The sequence below is a fragment of the Tyto alba genome, unplaced genomic scaffold (assembly GCF_018691265.1).
Source record: "Tyto alba isolate M040663 unplaced genomic scaffold, T.alba_DEE_v4.0 Super-Scaffold_2, whole genome shotgun sequence".
Taxonomy (NCBI): Eukaryota; Metazoa; Chordata; class Aves; order Strigiformes; family Tytonidae; genus Tyto; species Tyto alba.
The window spans coordinates 12,168,713-12,188,001 of record NW_024881282.1 but is presented as its reverse complement, the minus strand read 5'-3'; the positions used below and the strand labels follow the sequence as shown (position 1 = coordinate 12,188,001).

Sequence of the window (19,289 nt, the reverse complement as noted above, 5' to 3'; positions counted from 1 at the left end):
CAGCACCTCAGGGCAAACCCGAGCCCGCAGGACGGCCGCCCCGAGCTGGGCTCGCCCAACCGCGGTCTGAGAAGAAGGAGATTGGGAGAAGACCCCGCCACCGCCCCGCAGGCACCAACCCTGCCCCAGCGCCCACTTCCGCCTCGGTAGCCATCATGGCGGCCGCCCGCCGCCCTCACGTGACGGCCCCGAGGCCCTCTCTATGGTAAGTCTCCCTTCGGCGGCGGCTTCCGCGACGTTGCGTCTGTAGTTCCCGCGCGGCGCCTTGTGGGCGCTTGGCGGAGTTATGGTGGCGGTGTAGCGCCCAGTTGCGCAGGGAGGGAGGAAGGAGGCCGCGGTGAGAGTGCGCGGGGAGGCGGCCAGCCTGGCCTGACCGCGGAGGGAGGGAGGGAGGGAGGGAGGGAGGGGTGGGTGCCTGCGGGGCGGGAAAGGCGGCCCTGCGGCAGGGGGGTCCCTGGGGTGGGCTGGGCTGTGGCCGGGCAAGGTGGGTCCTCGGGGCGGGTGGGCGGGAGCGTTCCTGTGGGGAAGAGCGGGGGCCGGCCGGTGGGGCTCCGGGTGCCAGGCGGGAGCCGCCGCGCTGCCTTCCCGCGGGGGGGGCCCCGTGAGGGCGGTCGGGAGGCGACGGCGGTAGCGCAGCCCTCGCGTGGCCGCGGCGGTTCGGCTCTAGGCCGAGCCCGGTCGCTTTCCCGTGGCAAATAACCGCTGCGTGGCCCGTCCTGTCTTCGTGTGGTGCTGAAGAGGCTTCTCCAGGGCTGTATTTCCAAAACCTGAGAGGTCGGTGTGACAGTCCCTGAGTGGTTTGAGGTTGAGTTTGGATCCTTTAAAGCCAACCTGAATACAAACTGACTACAGAGGAGCAGGGACAATTTCCAGGAGATTTGTTAATGCTTCACGAAACTGTGCAGCCACATTGGATCAGGTTTTTCAACAGTATTTGTGGATCACTCCCTCCATTACATATAATTAGTACAGATAAGTTCTGAGAGTAAGTGGCTTTCTTGGATCATGGATCTGGCAGAATCTGTGATGATACAAAGCTAAAATGTCTTGCTGAGCTCCAGCTGACTTGCACAGCACCACTGAAAAACATCATCAGTCTTTGGTTAACAGGCCAAGACTAGTTACTGTCTCGCTTCTTTTTAAAAGTGTTTCTGTCTATTCATTTTGTTTCATAAGTAGTAGTTCAGTGGCAGTAGCTGTGTCCTCCCAGATGTGATGTTGCTTTGATTGACAAATTATTTTACAATTTTAACACAGAAGTTACATGTTTTGTGATCTCATTAAAAGTGAAAAAATAGCAAATAAGGTAAGCAGAGCATAAATAACTTATTTGTGTATCACAAAAGCATATGGAGCAATATAATGTTTTTTTTTTTTTCTTTCTTTCTTTTTAATATTCTTTAATATGTTCTCTTGTCATCCTTTAACATCCAACCTTCTGGTTGGTAGAACTGGTACCTTTAAGTATCTCTGCAGATGTATCTCTCTTGTTTTGTCTATATCTTTAGCCTATGGTTAATGGATGTGCATGTCTTTGTGAAGCAGGAATGAACAGAGTTTTGGAAAGTAGATTTAAGATGGCACCAGTTGGTCATGCAGGGATATTTGGCGTTGGTCAACCATCTCTTGACACAGTGGTTTGGGATTAAAGGGTCTCCAGCTCCTGTCTGGCAGCATTGAGCACAGAGCACGCTGACAGGGTGTCTGTGTGGCTGAGGCTGGTCGAAGTTTGTTTCACTCCTTTCCCACAGAAAAATGGATGGTAGCGGTTTGGGGCATCAGCTAGTTGAATTTTTAGGACATGCCTGCAGTACAGGAGCTCCTGTAGTTTCTGAGTGAGAGCTGGTGAAAACTACATTTGCCAAGCTTTTTTAATTGCCCTTTGTTTACATAAGAGTAAAGCTGTAGGCCTTGTGCTACCAGGGAAACATTAACCCCAGCCCTTCTGAAGGATTTGGTGGCCAGCTGGAGCTCTGCACAGGTCAGTCCCAAAGGACTGTGCTGCAGAATCAATGACAGTGCTGTGCCTGTACGAGAGAACTGTACAGGACTGTGTGATGAGGGCTGGAGCATTCACATTCCGTGATCTTCATCAGTGTTCAGTTATCAACACCATCCTAGGCATGCTGTGGCCTGTGTCAGCCAGCATTTCTGGTGATGATACCTAGATATGGTTTGGGGAATAACAGAGGGGTCATTCCCAGGAGGCAGTCATTTTTGGCTATCATTTTTCAGGAGGGGAAAGAATTTAGTTACAAGACTCTACTGCTTGCCTTAAGGGTAGGAGACCAGCTCCTGGCCGGTTTTATTTACTTTACAAATATAGCTTCATATTCTTGTTAGAGTCTGTGTATCATCTTTCAAGCATGTTGGAAAAGACTTTACTTTGAAAATCTGAATAGATGCTGTCAAGTCTGTCAATAAAAAGCTCCTGAAATTCCTTGGCTCATGTGCCAAGTGACAGCTGGTATTCTGTAGTGGGGCTTGTCATTGCTTCTACAGTTCCAGGAACAAAATAGCTTCTGGCGAATGTCTTTCACTGCAAGTTGTAGTAACGTCTGTTTTTATCCCTTGATTCTGTAGCAGTTAAAATGACAACAGCAGCAAGGCCAACATTTGAACCTGCGAGAGGAGGAAGAGGAAAAGGTGAAGGAGACTTAAGCCAGCTATCCAAACAGTATTCCAGCAGAGACCTTCCTTCTCATACTAAAATCAAATACAGGTTAGTATTAAGGTTTTTGATCTTATGACAAACAGGCTGGGAATTATTTTTCTGTTATGAGCAGTACTCTGAAATTTTCACAATAGATGTTGCTGTGCTTGATGCTGAGCAGAGACCAAAGATTGTATGGCAGTGCTGAATGAGTGGACTGAAAGTGTAAGTCTCAAAAGCAGACTTGGGAGATTGAACGTGTTGAAAGTAACCAGAGCGGTTTAACTTAGTGGTATTTTAGTCCTGCTTATGGAAGTGAATCATCAGAAAAAGGTGAGCTTTGGAGACCAAGCATTTCAGGCAGTGGAGTGGAAAGAATGTCATTGGGACTGAGCCACAGAGGGTGCTGTTTCTTGCAGAGCAAGATGGGATAAGAGGAGCGAAGTTGAACATGTCGTAAAAGCAGGAGAACCACATCATGTATTTGGCAAAGGGCTACTTGAGAAGGGCATTAAGAGGAGGCAAGGAAATCATGGAATAGCACTCAGGCAGTAGTACATGTTGGAAGAGCTGGTGTTAAACACTGCAGGTGGCTCATGCAGGTCCTTGGAGAGGAAATTGCTTTAATCAGTGAGAAAGATAAAGGGATCTTAGGAATATTTTCATCTATTTGAAATGCATAATAAATCTTCGATATCCTTTTGGAAGATTAAATGAAATCTGGAGTCAATGCGATACAGATACCTAGAATTTAAGTGTGTCAGCTTACAAATATGTTTGGGTTTTTTTTGTCTTACTGATGTTACTCTTGTTAGTGAAATTACTGGTAAGGTGTTATATTTGCACTTTTTTGTGCAGACGTTTACCCTTTCACCTCTACCCTTCTGCACCTTTGGGTTTTAAGAATATGTATGGATAAGGGAGTTGGAGCGTTTTGGAGAGTACCAAAACGAACAGCACAAAAAGTACTGTCAAATGCATTTTGTTATTAGAAATAAAATTGCTGGTGGTTTGTTTCTTTAAACAAAAGTGGGGTTTGAAACACCAGTCTGTTGCTTTGAGAGAACTGGTGGGGACAAATATATACAGGAATATACAGTGTATGTTTTAACAAATCCCTCCATGTGCATGAGAGAGAGAGAGATGGAGGGGGTATTAAGTGTCTTCTGTTCTTTCTCCCAAATACCTAATACAGAGTTGTCTTTGTTAAATTGCCGGGGCTGCATCATTGCAGGAAAAGTTCAGTGTTTCAGTCCCACTCATGTTCGCTTGAATGACACAGGGTTTGAGGGGATTTTGTAGCTCTATCAGGGATTCCAAATTCAGGTTTTTAATTACAAAAGCAAATTAAATACTTCATCATAAAGACAGGCTGTACACACAATGTATTTAGAATGGCTCAAGTCTGGGTTTCTTCCAGGCACTCTTATTTCCAGCACTGGGTTCACAGAAAGGTAAAAGGACTTGCTGTTTGTTTTTATTCATTAGTTCTTCTCAAGACTTCCACAGAAAATTCAGTGCTCTCTAGGTGGAACTCAGTGTGACTCAAATAATCTGTTGCTTTTGGCCAGTGTGTGTTATATAAAAGAGGGAAAAACATATATTTGCAATATGTTTCACTAAAGCTAGTGTTTTGCCTGTTCTCCCAAGTTTTTTTTTAGTGGTCATGGGAGATTATCTGGTACGTCTCTTGGAGGGGAAGAGGTTTATGAAAAGTAGGTTCTAGTCTTGGTCTTATACGTAAGACTTAGAGTCTGGGTTTGCAGCAGCAACTTTGGATGATAAAACAGTGAAGAAAGTTGACCATAATGCTCATGGATATCTGCTAGGACACTGGGCTCAGGCTGCTGGAGAACAGAATATTTAGACACAGCTACAGAGGTTAGATGTATTCATCCTGGGTTTGTAGAAAATTACGTAGGGTCTTTTAATTAATTTGAGAGACACTGGAAGGAGTATGTGTGTGTGGCGTTGCGTGTCTGTGTGTGTGTACTGCATACAGGGAAGGGGGCTGATGAAGAGAGAATATATCTACATGGTACCCAGTTCTTATTCTCTATACTTACCTGTTCATCCCAGGGTTTAGTAGCTTCCTTGGAAGAATTGCTCCCAGTTGCAGACTGTCAACTTTGGCTTTTTCCGCCCCCCCCCCCCTTGTTGTTTTAGACAGACCACTCAGGATGCTCCTGAAGAGGTGCGTAACCGTGATTTCAGAAGGGAGCTCGAGGAGAGAGAGCGGGTCGCTGCAAGAGAAAAGAATAGAGACAGACCAACCAGAGGTGAAAACAAAGAAACAAAAATCTTAATACCTTTGTGTGATGTTGCTCTTGCACAAAACCTGGTGTCATAAGAAGTCTGCAGGTTGCAGACAGCACATCATGAGAGTAGAATTTAGGGTATTGGTCTGATTATTGGCCTGATAGTTCAGAACTGTTGACCTGCAAGGGTATGTCCGCTGGCTTTATGCTAGCAGAAGTCTAGGCCAGCCAACAGAAGAGCGTAGGGCATCATGCAGGCCAGCTGATACACTGTGATTGTAATGAATTGGCAACAAGTATGTACAGCTAATAAAGGGCTTTTTTTTGTACTTGGACAAGCGAGACAGGAAGGAGGAGGGGCATGACCCATCTTCTAGTGTTACAGCACCAGTGTAACAATAAATCTGTTTTTAAAGTATGCGATTCTGTTCAGATACAGTGAAGTGATAATTAAAATGAAAATCAAAGGGTTTTTTGAGAAATACTTATTTTTAGTATTGACCTTGTCAGAATTTAGGTACTCTAGGTTTAGGTGTGAAGGTATTGTGGGGCTTTCAAATTCACAGATGAAAGTAGATGTGGTTTGGACCAAACTAGCCAACAGTAATGCTTTTGGGTAGTCCTCAGTGGGAATCCTCCAACTGGATATACAGAATAAGGATATTTCTTATCAGGTTTTTCTTCTGCTATTCTTTCTTCATGAAATAATGACTTCAAAACACTTCTGGAGGCCAAATTGTAAGTTTGTGGATGTTATTGCTTCCCATAAGGACACCTGCAGAGGAGGAATTATGGGCATTAAGATTGAGAAGTGAGGAAAAAGTAAGCATAAGCTTGTATCTCTTACTGTAATGCAAGACAAATTGTGAAGATTTTTGCTTTCTGACATTGCTGTTAAATGAAATGTCTTAGTCACTTTTTTTTTTTTTAAATCTTATGCTATAGAACACACAACATCATCTTCTGTGTCAAAGAAGCCTCGACTAGACCAGATTCCTGCAGCAAATCTTGATGCCGATGATCCTCTTACTGATGTATGTATCTTTTTTTCTGTCTTCATTCCTTTCATTATCCTGTCTTCAGGATTTGTTGTTAATAGAATATGTACTTTTTGGTCTGCTAAAGATTTAAGATGGGTTCCAATGTATCTTCCTTTTACAGTTACTCTGCTGTGGTGGAAGTCCAGAGTGGTTCTGAGAGTTCTGGTCCATGCTGTAATGGTATTCTTGGAAAGCACACAAAAACTAGGGAACTGAAAATACCACTTAAAGTACGGGGACTTTTTTTTAGACTTGGTCATCTACTGGGTTAATTCAAATGCCTCAAAGGTAGAACTGTTGAGATCCACTGACTGCTGGCATGAGCAGTGGATTCTTACTCTTGGCTCCTCTCCTCATGCTGATGTCTAGGAGTTAGGTCTAAGGCTTGACAGCAAGTTCAGGTTTTTTTAATCCTGTTATATTTAGTCCCAACAGTATTGGATGGGATATTCAGGCACACTATTATGCCTTATGTTACAGTAATTAGCAAGTGATTTGGAACAGCCCAATCTCTAGAATCTGTCAGCTACATATCATTTGAATTATAAAAAAATAATTGCAGTCATCCAAAAAACACAAACATATTTTTGTCTTGACTTTACTGTACAAGAGCAAATGTACCATTTGTATTGAATTTGCTGCTACAAGCACCCCGGTACTTCACAAATTGGCCAGCAGCGAATTGCAGCCTTACTTGGGCAGACCAGGACTGTTTTTTATTAAATGAAATGAATGAGCTGCTTCTTGTTTCCAAATGTTGCTATTAGGAAGATGATGAAGATGAGGACTTGGAAGACAGTGATGATGATGACACTGCAGCTCTTTTGGCTGAACTGGAAAAAATCAAGAAAGAACGAGCTGAGGAACAGGCTCGAAAGGTAAAATCTCATCTGTTAAAGAGCATCTGTTTCTTGCAAACTGCTGTTGATTAAAACTGGTGTGCCTTAAGTACTTAGGATGAGTGAGAACTGGTAAAGTAAGTGTCTTCAAAACTCTTCTCAAGTATGATGGATTTGTCCTTCTATCTAGTAATCATTGTCAGTATTTTTTTTTCTTTAGTAGATATACTGAACATTTTACTTACTAAAAGTTTTTATTCACTTTCCTAGCACTTTGTAGAGGCAGTGAATCAAAATAATCTTGCTTTTCATACGCAAGTCCATCTCTGAAGACAGCTATTGTACCAAATAATATAGTGGCATTAGTGAGCTACATACTATCCAGTGTAATTTTGCTTGTTAACTACCTTTTGTGAAAGAAGAAATAAGATTTTTATTTATGAAATAAAAATATGTGTTCTTTTTGATGCTTTTCTTGTGGCTGTAAGTTTTATACAGTAGTTGCTCTTTCACAGCATTGGTGCTGTGTTGCCATGTCAAGGAACACCAGTTGTAACTATAAGACCAGAACAGTTTTCCTGTGATGATACACAGGCGAGTTTATTTGAAAAATGTCTCCCCAAAAATAAATAATAATAGGGCAGTCTTTCCAGAACTTAGAAAGTCAACTCAATGTAGCCTTCATATCTCCTATAATCTCTCTCTCTGAAGGTAGAAGCATCATGTTCTGCCCTTGAAAGGGGAGGGAAGTCCCTGTAGTTAGAGATTGTTTTCCCATGAGCGGGATCAAATCCTATGCCGTTGGCTTCCACATCTCCTTGGTGTAAGAGTGATTGTTGGGATGGAGTGCATTAGCAAAATCCCTGATTGATGAGTGGACTTCTAGGGACTGTTTTTGGGAATAGCCTGAGTTGTCAAACTGATCAGGATTTAGGATGAACTGTACTGGCTCTAACATCGTATTGCAACAGAACTTAGAGTCCAGGTACTTCATCTGCGTTACTGAAATGCTCTGCCTCTGGTGGTGCAGCAGAAGTGGTGGATATGTGCAGCATTCCTTCTGCTTTTAGTAAGTGCTTTCTTCTTTTGAATAGGGCTTAAATCTTTTTAGTGCTTTTGGAAGATGTTGCTTGCTTCAGTTTGAGTAGTTTTGTATGTTTTTATAAGTAGATTCTCCATTAGTGTAAAAAACAAAACAAAAAACCCAAAGCAAAGAAACAGAAAGAAAACCCATCCAAACACCCTCAAAAAACAAGCCACCTGTCATCTTTGTATAAGGTAATCTGAGATGGTTTTTTGAACATGCTAAATAAACATTTTTAAATGCTCATCAGTAGATTAATCAAAGGCTACTGTGGCGACTTTATGTTTTGGTGCCTCTGAACATTTCATAACCTTCTCTGTATCTTAACATACACACTTACAGTTTAATGTTTTCATGAATGCTCTCCAGTAGAGTCAACTGGCAGTGAACAGGGCATAGCATCTAGCAGACAATAGGAAGAGCTAGGAAACAACAGTGTTTTAACTGCTGTAGGCAGCAACGTAGTGCTTGCCTATTCTTGGCTAACAATATAGAAATTTACTTTTAGAATCAACAAGGCCTGTAAAACCAGTGAGCTCTGCAATTTTGGAGTTAGGTACTTTGGAAGATAAAAGCTGTACCATGCTGCTTCAGTGCAGATTTTTTGCTGTAGAAGGCTTGATTCTCCATCTGGCCTGTAAGTGATCTTTTACATTAAAGTGTGTCTGAAAGTGTCTCTCATCTCTTTATGTAGGCATTTGTAGCACATCACAGCAATGAAATTGTGTTCTGCAGTAATAATGTATTGAAAATGATGTAGTAATAATGTAATAATAATGTGGTGAAAATGACTTAACACTGGCAACAATTCTTCCTTGTATTCCTTTGTGTAATGTACTGAAGTACAAATTCAGGGTAGTAATATGTAGGAAAGACTTCTACTTCAGCTGTCCTTGCACAGTGCTTAAAATGAAAGCTGTATGGATTTCTCAGTTTTCCTGAAATTATACATTTAGATTAAACAGCATAACTTGTCACATTTTAGTGCAGAAAACCTGCATTAGGAAAATAATGGTAGTAAATTGCAGCTCAGACAACCAAATCCATGCTTCTCTGTTCATGTGTACAAAGCAAGAATGTTATAATCTGTATGAAATTTGTACTTTGTCACTAGAGGGTGCCAAAAGCTATGAAGTATTTAGTATAGCCCTTGTTTTATTTTTCTGTCTTTTAACTGGTATTATTTTTGACTTTCACAGATGTTCTTTTTCTACCAGAAGCAGGGTTTATAATGTCCAATTCTATCTGCATACTGAATACTTGCACTCTGGTCTGAAATGAATACATTTGTTTTTTCCTAGAAATTATTATTAGTTATTTATTTGCAATAGTGCACACTATCGCACACTCACTATCTACTCTGGTCATCCTTTCACTGGTTGGTGGCAGATAGGCTCTCTTTAAAATTGACATCTTCGGTAAATAGTGGTTGCTTTACAGGTACTTGGAATTCTGTTTTCTTGGGGTTTTTTGAGAGTAGCAAACTAAGACTATGTTGATGCAAAAAGTAAAAACCAAGGTGGGGGGCCCAGCCTTGGAAAGAGTCTTTAGGAGTAAGGATCTCCTTAGGAAAGATCACTTAGGTATGTTGGCTTTGCAATCTGTTTAGATTATGCCTTGTTTTCCATGGCTTTGAAATAAGGTGTCACTGACAAAGCATTTTATAGCCATTTTATATAAATCCCTTTTTCCATTCAGATATAGGGGATTTCATATTATTATGTACTGCAAACCGTAATTTAAACCTAATTTTGTAAGTTACCTTATATTAGTCATCCAGATGACTTCAGGATAATATCTCATGTAAATTCTGAGTTGTGTAGTCAGTTAGTCTTGATCCATGTACAGGGATGATTTATCTGCTGAAATGCTGCTGTCCATAGTAGACAGCATGGGTAAACCAGTGGCAAGGCAAAGGGAAACTGCAGAGTGAATGTCTGTTTGCTCTTCTGCCCATCATTCTCAAATTTCTTTGTTGTTATACAGACAGATTAATGTGTCTCTGCATCTTCTTGGAACATGCCAGGGTCTGAACAAGGTGATATGGGTAAAATACAGCAATTTATCCCAGATTTGTGCCATATGTAATTTTTTTCCTGTTACTTTAGTTATTTTGATTTATTAAAATGCTAGTCCAATTATTTCTGAGACTTCATTTAGAGTAAACTGTATTAACTGTTTTCACTCACTGCTTTGGTGTTGAGTATTTCAGTTGCCATGAAAGGACTGCTGCTTTTAAAACGCATCTCTGGTGAGACAGCAGTTAAAAACAAAAGATGAATCTGCTATTTTTCAGATCATCATGCTTTCTGTTAACTTCCCTTATATAGTAATACCAATTTCCATAGAAATCCTCTGAATCTAATTTTGACAAATATTATTAAGTGGTGTTAACTTTCTTTACACTGGTATTTCCCTGTAATATGTAAAGCAAATAGTTTGTCAACCAAATAAGCAATTCCTGTCAAAGCTTGTTAACTTCTCAAAATGCTTAAATTCCCTTGAGTTCTGTAGAAATATTAAATAAATGCTACGAATGTTTTTAAAAACTGATTGAGCATGGGAATCCTTCTGACTTTTCTCACGCTCTCCTCAGTTTTAATCTCCCAGGTTGTTTCTAGCAGACACTAAACTAACCGGGAAATTTTAGTTTTAAAAACCATTTCTCTGGAATAATTCTGGGTCTGTCTAAAACTGTACAAACACTAGGTGTGCTGTCTGTGTGAACTGTCCACGGATAGGTTTCATGGAAAAATTTAAGTATTCCAAATTCAGCATTACAATGCTCATGATTTTCAATTTTCAAGCACTTCCTTGAAAGGTAAATTGAAATAATTAAAAACAAACCTCAAACCAGTGAGCAGCTGTATGTACATTTGCAGTGCAAAGCTATTAACATCCAGTCGTTTTATGCTTATCTGAGAACAGAATTAAAGTTTTTGGTTTATTTTCTTAACAATTTTATTTCATGAAGTGTTTCCCTATAACTGAATATATTGCTTTACTTTATATTACATATTACTTTATGGTCAAAATAGATCTTAGCTCTGTCCTTTGTTTTAGCAATGTCACACACTTTTAAATAAAACATTAGAAGATGAATCTTGATGGATTCTAACCTTTTCACATAGAATTTAAGGGTCTAACTAAAACAAGATTATCAAATTGGTGATTAAGAAAGAATTTCAGTATAGGCAAAAGCAGATGGCAAAGTATGTTTCTTCATTAAATGTTTGAGACATGCTAGCAATACTTACCCTTGCCAAGATTTAACAGTAATGTCCCCTCCCTTGTGGGCAAGATGACAACAAATTTGAGTATAGACACTGCAGTTGTGATTACTCTATGCTCTTATTTTTTGAAGTTTCAGTTGCTTGAATCGCTGTATTGCATAGGGTTAGTAATTTGCATAGGATCAAATAAGTGGGGTGGATCTCTGCATTATTAAGTTTCGTTCCCTGCTGCTAAAGGCAGTGCTGTCATAGTTCGTCATTCAAAAATTAGCATTTAAATAAGGTTGTGAGAGTATTTATTTTTTTCAGCTTTCAATGAAATGCGGGTATTTCAGGTGTTCTTTCAGCTACTCAACATCTCTAAAAACTGAGTAGGATAACTTACTTCAATACAATGGAGTCATTTCAGGAATTTCAGCACTTTCTGTAAAAGTAATCTTGCTCTGTGCTAAGGGTAGGAACTATACTAAAAAAAAATAACCATGGTAACAATAATGTTTTTCTTTCCTTTGTGGTCAGAAACAAATATGCCAAGGGACTGTTATTCTTACAGCAAGATAAGAAATAATTGTTTAGTTAAGGTTAATACAGTTTTGTCCACTTTTTTTTCCCCCTGCTGTGATGCCACATGGTGAGCTCAACTGTGAGAGCTGATTCACACAGCAGCATCTCCATCTGCTTCCTCAGGGTGTGGGACTCCCTCTGCCAGTCCAGCCTTACTCCTCGCACCATAATATTTCTGTTCTTTTGCCTCTGCCTCTAACACGGTGATTACAAGATGGTTGATGCCTGATTCATCCCTGCAGATAGCTGGTACAACATGCTGCCATTGAAAAGCTGTAGTGATAGAATAATCTGTAGCATGGTTTTTTTGTTAAAATGGCTTAGGAAAAGAGTTGTATACCTGCTCTTGGTGAATGAAAAGGCAGGCAAAGAAGCCTTATTTTAGAAAGAGTGGGGTGAATACAGAGGTATTAATTTTACCCTTAGGCTTTTCTTCTGTTGTGGGTTTGTTGTATCCGCAGTGTTTTAGCTTAATAAGCCTTTGTTCCACCACACAAAAGAGCAATGTAGGCTTTGGAGCAACCGGAGCAGCTTATTTTGTGAGCAGCTGTGCTTGATCGTGCCTCAGAGGTGTGAAGCTCAGACAGCTATGAAGGTTATGTCTGGTCTGTTTGATTTGATACAGCCCATGCTCCATTGCCTGGGGCGTCCCAGCTTTCAGTGGAGGAGTGGGCAGTGGAAGATTTGATCTGTGTGGAAAATTCTGAAACATAATGAAAACCTCTTTCGGCTGGAGATGAGAGATTCTGCAGCTCTGGCCAAAATGCGTAACTTAGCTTAAGTGTAAATGTCAACTTTACACCACTGTGAGTTACACTTAGTATTTCCTCCATGTCATGACTCTAAGATACAAAACTTAGCAAATTATCTTTATTTTAAATCTTGGATACCTTCTTTGGGAGGTTTTAGTGAAGCTAAATAACACAAAAAATCTTCAAGACTGATCTTCAGAATTAGCTTGCTTTCTAAAATGTGTAGCAAATATGCTGAAATGTCATCCAACCTAGAAAAGCTTTGAACGGCTGAATCCCATAAATAACCATGCACATCAGGTCTTTTTTGTAAAGTGACTAAAACTGGTGATGCCTTGGTCAATAGATCTGTTCGCTGTTTGCTTTCAGACTCTAATCTATTGATCTTTAACAACAAAGATAAGCTTATGAAGTTTGTTACTACTTCTAGTTGTTCTGCCTCTGTGGGTCTAAAAGATGGCAGAGTTCTGTTTGTGAGCAGAGCTGAGAAGCAGCGAAGGGTTGCACAAAGTGCCCAGGCTCTCTGTATCAGGGCTTACTGTGAATATGGAAAATCAGCATTTGAAAATAAAATTAATGGATGTTTTCTGTAACTATTGTCTCTATAAAAGAACACTTGACAGCTACTGTTAGCATTAAGTTCATAATTGTTTTTACTAATTTAATAGATGCAAAAGTAAAATGTAATAATTTTAAATTCTCAAGGTTGCCCCTCCACTTTGTTAATTATAGTGCAATGTTTTGCTACCCTCCAGTCCTCTGGAAGTGTAGCTGACTTGAGTCAGTGTAGGTTTTTTGCTAGCAATTAGCAGTTTTAGACAGAATTCCGTTGTGTTTGAAATGCCAAGTCGTTGGGGTTAATGTACAAGTTACGTATCCCAGCTTCCATGGTGGTGCAGTAGAAGTGCAGTTAGTAGAGCCTGGAGTGTGGTTGGTCTCCTGTGTGTGTAATTTAGTGTGAGCAGAAGAGCCATCTTGACTCCTTACCGTATTTTCTGCTGAGATGTGAGCTCAGGTGCCTACAAGCAGATGTCTAGATGTAGGTGTCTTAATCTGGACCTAAATCCTACCCTTAGTCTTATGCTACTGCTTGTAGTATAGTGCTTAAGTGTTACTTCTTTTTTTTTTTTTTTTTTCCTGTTACCACATTTTATCACTTCAGTCTGATAATGCTTTTTTTCATTATCAGAATGGGAACTATGCCAGGATAATTGCGGCTGAAGGATATTGCATGGGTTATGTAAAGCAGATAAAAGTTAGGATGATGCCTAACATGCCTTTTAAAAATACTATAGAAAAGTTAAATGTGCATCTGTGTGTAATAAGAACACTGAAGTACTGTGTGCATATTTTTTATGATTCTTAATATTGGCTTAATCTTCCTCTAGTGATTCTGAATGTTCACAATTCATTTAAATGACTGTTTGAATGCTTTTCACTTCTCTCTGTGCGTGATGGAGGATGCTGGAACCATCAGCTTTGTAGGAACTGTTGAGATTAAAACTGAAATGGGAGAAGAGAGAGGGAAGGACTGCAGTTCCCCCCAAAAGATGGTGACTGACTCCAGTGGACTTTTGACCATCGAAGAAACAGTGTGTGTGGAGTGCATTGTAGTTCTGTATTTGTCAGTGTTGCATGTGGGTACATTTTCATGCATCATAAAAAAACATCATAAGATAGTTATGTGTGCCCCAGATAAAGTGATGTGATACACAGGTTCAGTAACTTTGGATCATGACCAAGGTTAACATCTTAGAAATTTGAGGACGAGGCTGTGCCATACTCTGCATGCCATCTTGAGAGGAGTTCCCCTGGGATTCTCTAAAATGGAAAAGTGCTTTGTCTGTCTGCATATATAGGACTTGGAAGAAGGTCTCTCTACAGCAGCATTTTTCAACAGGGAGTATTAATTTCTCACCATGCTCTTATTAGTGCTACCCTCTCTTGAGTATAGTCCAGTATGAATTTTTGGTCTGTAGCATTCTTACTTGCTTTTAAGATTTGTCCCAGACCTCTTGCTTTTTTTTGAAGTCTCACTTTTAATGGAGCATTGGAGATTAAATCTAATGATGCGGAGCCTACCTCATCTCGGACAACACACAGAACACTTCACATGCTTGCGTCCTGTTGTAAATTTGCCTAATGGTCTCAAACAGAATGTGACTGCCTCTTGGGAGGTACCTGAAAATCTATACTGATTTCTGTAGTTTGTATCAGAATGCTGGATTTTGCCTGGTTTCAAATGAGTGCTTTACACGCATGTGCTGTACGGCTGTGAGGGCTGCTTGACTTCTGGTGGGAACACATGTCACAGGCTGCAGTAAATTAGCTTTCACTGCTGTTGGCTCTTCCCTGTTATGGGGAAAGAAGATGGTAAATCAGAGGTTGGCACGCTGTGCAGAATAAACTGCCCACATTTCTTTTCCGTAATCCAGAGAGGAAAGAAACATATAATTTGAATTTGTATTTCTAATATAGGGGGAAATTGCTGTTCCATATCAAATACTTTTGTTCTCTGTGTTTCCTTATTAAGTGGGGTGGTAATAACAACTGAAGTTGGAATGCAAACGTTGGATTTAGAGCTATGTTTGAAAATGTAAAACTTCAGTTTATGTTGTGTTAGCTTTTAACTCCTGCAGTTTGTGTTAAAGCTCCATTGATAGAGCAGCAAGGGCAAGTTCTGCCTACGCAGATGTTTTAATAAGGGCATTACAGGGCTTGTCCTGAAGCTGTGCCATCTTTTAAGCAATGTGCCCTTTTGGGGAGCTTTTCTCATCCTACTAAAAATTGCAGCTGATTCTAAATGTTATTTGTGAGAAGCAGTGTAGTGGTAGGTGCTTTTTCATAGCTAAAACTCAGGTAGATTTTGAAAGGTAAAATATTTGCCATTGATCCTGCATCATCTGATATTCATATGTATGTTGGTATTGTTCTTAGGAGGGTTGGGTTGTTTCATAAGAATTGTTCATATATCTGATCAATCCAATTGTAAAACACTGAATTGTAGATAGTTTTAGTAATATATCACTTAGTACTGATTAAATGTTTGAAGCTAGAGAACTCTGGTTAACATCAGTGTTCAAGTTTAGCACTTAAACCTTGTAAATACTATCATTAAGAAAAATGTTTCCTCTTTTGGGATCCCATAGCAGCCCTCACCCATGAATTTTCTGCAGTTTGGGGGGAAAAAAAAACAAACAAAACCCAACCTGGTGATCTTTTTCTCTTTAGTTTATATGATTTTTAAAAGCCATGGTTTGAGTCTCCTGCAGTGCTAATGAGATTTCATTGCATTTTTTAACTCAAATGTCTTCAGACCATAATTCAGCATACAATCCTTGTAATACATTTGAAAAGTTGTGGGGAAATGCGATGATGTAAAATGAATATTGCATATTCATTCTGAAGTCTGTGAACATTTAAGTCACTAAATAAATTAATACAGCTTGGAAGTGTGGGCAGTGATATCTACTTTGAGTTGCCTGTAGTGCATTGCTTCACTTGGGCCTGAGTCATGTGCTTTTGACAGTACAAGGAGAAGAAAATTTTTCTGCTGCTTGATATTGGAACTCTTAAATAGTCTTATGACATCCACTGCTCAGTTTCACCTTAGCTTTCTCAATATTCTTTTTAATTGGTCCCTAGGGAAGTTGTAATTGTAAAACCCAAGCAGCTTGCTGAAGACAGAGGAGTTTTAGCATGCTGTAAGGTTTCTTCCACCTAATGAATATTGTATAACGTACTCTTTTTTTCTCATAAGGGTAAAGAAAATCTTTTAATCTGTATACAGTTTTTAATATAATAAATATGTAAGTGGTAAAGCTAGAATTTAACTGAATATTTGATGTAACATCAGAGGTAAGTGAAGCAGCTATGAGTGTTGCTAGATTGACAGTTTATTAGCAATGTTAAGCTGTTTAGAGTATCTCTGCTTCTATCCTTATTCTACTCATGCGCATGTCAAATGCTCTGAAAAGTCTGAGGTAAGAATTAAAGCTCTCTCTGTGTGAGTGTTAAATAATGTGTATTGCTACCAACTAGGTGAGAAAAGTGGCCTAGAGAAGTAATATATCCGTTTCTGGTTCTCAGGAACAAGAGCAAAAGGCTGAAGAAGAAAGAATTCGGATGGAGAACATTCTGAGTGGTAACCCACTGCTGAACCTTACCGGCCCAGCGCAGCCTCAAGCCAACTTCAAAGTGAAGAGGAGGTACAGTGCAGTCTGTCCTGTGATAGCCATCCCCTTGCTCACTCTCATTACTCAGTCAGAAGATGTTAGCACTGCTGTTCATTTTTATTTCCTTCCTTAGATTTTGTCACAAGTGGTGTAATGTAGAGTTGGGATACTGATGTATGTATATTGGTGCATTTCTCTGAACAAATCGTCCTGCTACTTTGTGTTTAAAAAAGAGAGAAAGAGAGATTGAGAGCTGTGTTTGTCTGACATTGTGCATAATGAGACAAAAAGTAATAGGACCAAAGCTTCTTGGGAAATTTGATGTTATGCTTCCCTTTAAAATCTATCTAGTTTGGGGTTTTATTTATTTTGGGTTTGGTGTAACTAGAATCAATGAATAACAGCCTTTTTCTCAATACCTTTTTCTCAATAGAGTACTTGTTTGCAGATATTCCAATTACTGTTGCATTTATCAAAATTAGGGACATTAGATTAACGGGTTTTTTTCTGCTCTGTTCAATTAGTCATTATTTTCTGTAAAAGTAAAATAATCTTTAACCTATTGATACTCATCTCTTCTAACTCAGGAGCGTGTAGAGGTTGGCTTGGATTAAAAAAAAGATCTTTTTTTCTTCAAGACTAAAATCTAATCCTAATAACTAGTTGTTCTTAATACACTTAAATAGGAGGGCCAAACTTCATTTACATATTTTTGTAAATTGCATATAATTTTCACACAAACTTACTGAAGTTATAAACTTTTGTTTTCAGATGGGATGATGATGTTGTCTTCAAGAATTGTGCCAAGGGATTAGATGAAACAAAAAAGGACAAAAGATTCGTGAATGATACTCTGCGCTCAGAATTTCACAAAAAGTTCATGGAAAAATATATCAAGTAATACAGTTTTATGTGCGGTGGTGCTGAAGGACTTGGAATGTCATGATTGTTCCCTTCCTCTTCCTCAAAATTCAAGGCTGAATTCCTTCAAGGAATTCCTTCAAGGAATTCAAGGTCATGAATTCCCAAATGCTTTTCCAAGATCAGCAACAGCTTCATAATTAATAATTGCTATGTATCTGGAGTTTTTATTCCTTTAGTATGTTTTTCCTTTCAGTTTTAATTAAATCAGTCTGTGTTTCATTAATGTTTTTCTGTTCATGCACATTTACTTTTACTGGCCACCTTGTAAATGGTAGAAGAGAGAAGCTGGTTTGCAGTAAATACTTGTTTAAATTGCTTTCCAAATCAACCTGTGTTTGTAGTGATGGTAGTTTGTAACTTACGCAACTTATGTAAATGTCAGTATTATCAAATATGGGGAATAGCTGAGTATGATAAGCAGTGTGAACTGAAGAGATCTGTACTTTCTGTAGCAAATTGGACTTCCTCTTAATAGCTAGTTAGAAACTTAGTTAATAATCTTCCTTTTTAGCTTCTTCTTACTGTCCACTGAGTTGTGGTTTGATGGGATAGCTCCAAGTTCTGAGCAGCCCTGCTTTCTGGGCTCTCTTGGCTGAGCGCTTCCGGAGCAATACCATAGAATGCCTGGGGGAGCCTTGAGTGGGGAACACTCTGTGGAACCGTAGGGTTTTTTCCTCATTAAAAAAAAAAAAAAAACCCAAAAAATATTACAGTGCTTGGTCCTTCAGCCATAACCATGTGGCTGCAAGGTTCAGTCCGTGTGCGTGGTTCAGTAGTAATAGTGTTGTCAGACTTGCAAGTGAGTGTTTTTATTAAACAAGTGATCTCCTCAAGATACCGTAGTACGCTTTGTTTACTTCTTAAATGTCTATTTGAACACTTAATAGGACAATATAAAATATGAATGACTGAAAAAGATCTCAGTTGTGAAAGGATTTTTTTTTTTTTTTTTTTTTTTTTACCCCCTCTTCTGTCATCTCGGTTGCATTGAAATCCTGTCAAGTGATGCACTGGATATGAACCTAATATTTGCAGAATGTAGTAGATACCTTTGCTGTGAAGGCTACACTGGCAGAACTCAGATCTGTGTTTCTGTAAAATTCTTGTACTTTACCTTGCCTGTGCTATGCTCAGTCTAGTTCATTCTTACATACAGTTTCATAGTGATACTATGATTTTCAAGCTCTTACTTTGAAAATGTATCTGATTTTAAGAAAGTAAATGTAGGGCACAGTGTTTCAGTTTTTTGTTGGGCATGACTGTATGGGTATCCTGTAAAAGCTTTCATTAGCTTTAAATGTATTTTCCACCCTTTCATTAAGCTATGCATGGTGTATTAATGCCAGCAGCTAATACCCATATTTACTTGAAAGCAAGATTTTCAGCATGCTTAAGGTCATGTGAGCTCATACAGCTGCTGGGGGAATATGTGTTTGTGTTACTTCTGCTACGTGCCTTGTGGTAGTCATGATTCTTGGGAAGCAGAAAAATGGGTGTAGTTTGTAATTCTCTCTCTAAATTAAAGCTACTAAAGTCTTGGTATATAGGCAACGTATTAAGAAGGGGAAAAAAAGTTAAAAGTGTACTTGTCAGGGTCTGGCAGTGGTGAAGCCAGCTGCTGCTTTAGGTCTGTCCTAACAGCATAGCTGTCATGGCAACAACAAAAAATACATTGGTCTCCCAGTATCACAAGATACAATCACTGTGCCAAAGTGAGCAAGTGAATATACAGATTTATTGGAGAGGGGGGGACATAGCTGAAACGCC

At 39.4% G+C, this 19,289-nt stretch overlaps 1 protein-coding gene across 2 annotated transcripts; it reads left to right on the top strand.

The window, feature by feature from the left end:
- Nucleotides 1-232: 232 nt before the first annotated feature.
- On the top strand, nt 233-18,357 carry CWC15 (CWC15 spliceosome associated protein homolog). Of its 2 annotated transcripts, none has more exons than XM_032991088.2 (7): nt 233-337; nt 2,584-2,722; nt 4,820-4,932; nt 5,857-5,945; nt 6,719-6,829; nt 16,513-16,631; nt 17,370-18,357. In XM_032991088.2, the coding sequence occupies exons 2-7, from the start codon at nt 2,592-2,594 to the stop codon at nt 17,497-17,499; spliced, it is 693 nt and encodes a 230-aa protein (XP_032846979.1). In that variant the 5' UTR covers nt 233-337; nt 2,584-2,591; the 3' UTR covers nt 17,500-18,357. The 2 variants fall into 2 exon arrangements, with proteins under 2 accessions (XP_032846979.1, XP_032846980.1); XM_032991089.2 differs by lacking the exon at nt 233-337 and adding an exon at nt 754-774.
- The last annotated feature ends 932 nt before the right edge of the window (nt 18,358-19,289 follow it).